Consider the following 3,221-nt stretch of genomic DNA (forward strand, 5'->3'; position numbering starts at 1 on the left):
CAGCTCACAGCAACCTCCAACTCCTGGGCTTAGGCGATTCTTTTGCCTCAGCCTCCTGAGTAGCTGGGACCACAGGTGCCCGCCACAATGCCCAGCTATTTTTTTGTTGCAGTTTGGCCAGGGCCGGGTTTGAACCGGCCACCCTCAGTATATGGGGCCAGCACCCTACTCACTGAGCCAGAGGCACTGCCCTTATTTTTGTATCTTTCAAAATTAGCATGGTAACTGTGGTATACAGTAGATGCCCAATACATGTTTATTATTGATATTTTTTATTTGTAATTTAAGCTCAACATGCTCACATTCCTTCATAATTGTCAGAGAAAGATACAGATAGTAAAATTGGAAAAGATTAAAACACATAACTTTACTTTTAATCTTTTTCCTAACTGATCCGTTTCATTTTTTAATAGCTGTGACATTCAGAGAATTCAGACATAACTTTTTACTGTGTTTGTGAAAACTCATGCTTAAGTGAAAACCTTTCATTCTTTTTGTTCATTTTTGAAATTGCTATTATACTACTTTCTTTGACTTCAGTACTGATTAAAGAAGATTCTGATTATATTTGATACGGAGTTCTGAAATAAACTTGGAAACTATTGAGATTTTTCTATAAGTATAGTCTAAAATAATTTATAGATTTTACTTTTATTTAAAATAGTAAAGGGACTGGGTACGGTGGCTCACGCTTATAATCCTAGCACTCTGGGAGGCTGAGGTAGGTGGATTGCTTGAGCTCATGAGTTTGAGACCAGCCTGAGCAAAAGTGAGACCCCCCGTCTCTATTAAAAATAGAAAAACTGAGGCAAGAGGTTTTTTTTTTTAAAGCAACTCTTTGCTTAAGCCCAAGAGTTAGCGGTTGCTATGAGCTATGATGCCATGGCATTCTACCCAGGGCAACAGCTTGAGACTCTGTCTCAAAAAAAAATAAAATAAAACAGTAGAGGATGTGATTTAGGTAGTAGATATCAATATATATGTAGAGATTTCTTCATTATTTTATTTCATGTCAGCCTTTCTTTATATTCTGCAATGGAAACAAGTAATTAAGTAACATTTTTAACTTTTTGGAATATTTAATATTCAGAATTGCTAACTTTGCAATTTGTCTAAATTAGGCAAAAGGGTCAGCTAGCTCTAGAAAGAGCTAAACAAGTGGAAGAGTTCCTGCAGCGAAAACGGGAGGCTTTGCAGAACAAAGCTCGAGCCGAAGGCCATGTGGTATGATTTTTTTGTTTGTTTGAGATTTTGTGTTTATTGATATTCCAAGTGAAGGTCTGGAATAAGGTAAGTACAAATAAAAAGAGCTATAATCTGACAATTTATGCATAATAGTAGGAAATAAGGGTACTCAAAAATCATTTGCAGAGTATAAAGTCCTTTGCCTTGGGCCTGATGCAGTGGCTCACTTTTGCATTACCAACACCTTGGGACACCCATGCTAGAGGTTCACTTGAGGCCAGAAGTTTGAGACCAGCCTGGGCAATATAGTGAGACACTGTCTTTACAAAACACTTTTTAAAAACTAGTTGAACATGATGGTGCACATCTGTAGTTTCAGCTTACTTGGGAGACTGAAGCAGGAGGATCACTTGAGTCAAGAGTTCAAGATTGTGTACCCTAGAAGTGCATTAATGTACATAGTTACCGTTCAATAAAAAAAAAAAGAAAAAAAAAAAAGAGTTCAAGATTGCAGTGAGCTGTGATCATGCCATTGTACTCCAGCCAGAGCAGGGCCCTGTCTCTTAAGAAAAAATAAAGTTGTCCATGGGTCATTACCAAAGTTTTGAGATATATAAAAATCAAGAACCGGCTCGGCCCCTGTGGCTCAAGCGGCTAAGGCGCCAGCCACATACACCTCAGGTGGCAGGTTCGAATCCCCAGCCCGGGCCCACCAAACAACAATGATGGCTGCAACCAAAAAATGGCCAGGCGTTGTGGCGGGCGTCCGTGGTCCCAGCTACTTGGGAGGCTGAGGCAGGAGATTCGCTTGAGCCCAGAAGTTGGAGGTTGCTGTGAGCGTGATGCCATGGCACTCTACCCAGGGGGATAGCTTGAGGCTCTGTCTCAAAAAAAAAAAAATCAAGAACCTAAAATCTGCTCATTGGTACTTGACCCACGCTCACATAGTGTGCTCAGAAGCAGGATTTAAGCCCATGTCTCTGATTTTTGAGCTTTTGCTTTTAGCCATTTTACTAAAAGATTTGTTATCTTTTAAAATTACATATTATTGCTTGCTTTAATTAAAGTTAAATAATTATATTTATAACAGGGATAGCCAAATCTTTTCTGTAAAAGACCAAAAAGTAAGTATTAATATTTTAAGCTTTTAGACAATTTGGTATGTTATGCAGCTACTCAACTCTGCTGTGGTAGTGAAAGACTGAACAAGTGGATATGGCTGTGCTCTAATCAAGCTTAATTTTGGAAATAAGGCAACTGGCTAGTTTTGACCTGTTAACTAGTTTTTGTTCCTTGTTACAGAGTATCTTGTATGTAAATTAATTCTTCAACACTAAGTCATTTATTTTGAAAACATTTTTTCCAAATCTTCTTTAAAATTATGTCTTTATTCTTCCAAAATAATGTTTGATAAGTAGAAAAGAATATAGGTGATATATATGTTAATTGTGAAGCAAAATAATACTTACATACTCTTGTACAAATATGTACATAGTTTACATACTCTTCCATAATTCAAGGACTGGCAACTGTTTTTCTGTTGAGGACCAAATAGTAAATATTTATGGCTTTGCCAAGCCATAAAGTCTCTGTCATAAACACTCAACTCTGCATTGTAACATAAAAGCAGCTATAGACAACATGTAATCAGAGCATGGGTATGTTTGATAAAACTATTTATGAACACTGAAATTAGAACTTCATGATTTTCATGTGCTATAAAATATTCTTCCTTTCGTTTTTTCTTCATTATTTATTTAAAATGAAAACTATTATTAGCTTTTGGACCATATGGAATCAAGTGGTGGGCTGACATTGGCCAGTGGGCCATAGTTTGTGAACCTCTGTTTTAACTTCTTCCCCTGCCTCCTCCTGCAAGTGACTATTATCCTGAATTTTGAGTTCAGCATTCCTATAAATTTCTTTCTTTTTTTTTTTCTGAGACAGAGCCTCAAGCTGTCCCCCTAGGTAGAGTGCTGTGGCATCACAGCTCACAGCAACCTCCAACTCCTGGGCTCAAGCGAGTCTCCTGCCTC

At 37.7% G+C, this 3,221-nt stretch overlaps 1 protein-coding gene across 1 annotated transcript in view; it reads left to right on the top strand.

Moving 5' to 3' along the window:
- Positions 1–3,221, top strand: part of NEK1 (NIMA related kinase 1) — a 103,478-nt gene that overhangs the window by 60,602 nt on the left and 39,655 nt on the right. The window contains exon 17 of the mRNA XM_003792844.3: positions 1,122–1,224. Within this exon, the coding sequence (XP_003792892.2) occupies positions 1,122–1,224 (103 nt within the window). The remainder of the gene's footprint in view (positions 1–1,121; positions 1,225–3,221) is intronic.

The sequence above is a fragment of the Otolemur garnettii genome, unplaced genomic scaffold (assembly GCF_000181295.1).
Source record: "Otolemur garnettii isolate 467f Iridium unplaced genomic scaffold, OtoGar3 scaffold00061, whole genome shotgun sequence".
NCBI classification, from domain to species: Eukaryota; Metazoa; Chordata; class Mammalia; order Primates; family Galagidae; genus Otolemur; species Otolemur garnettii.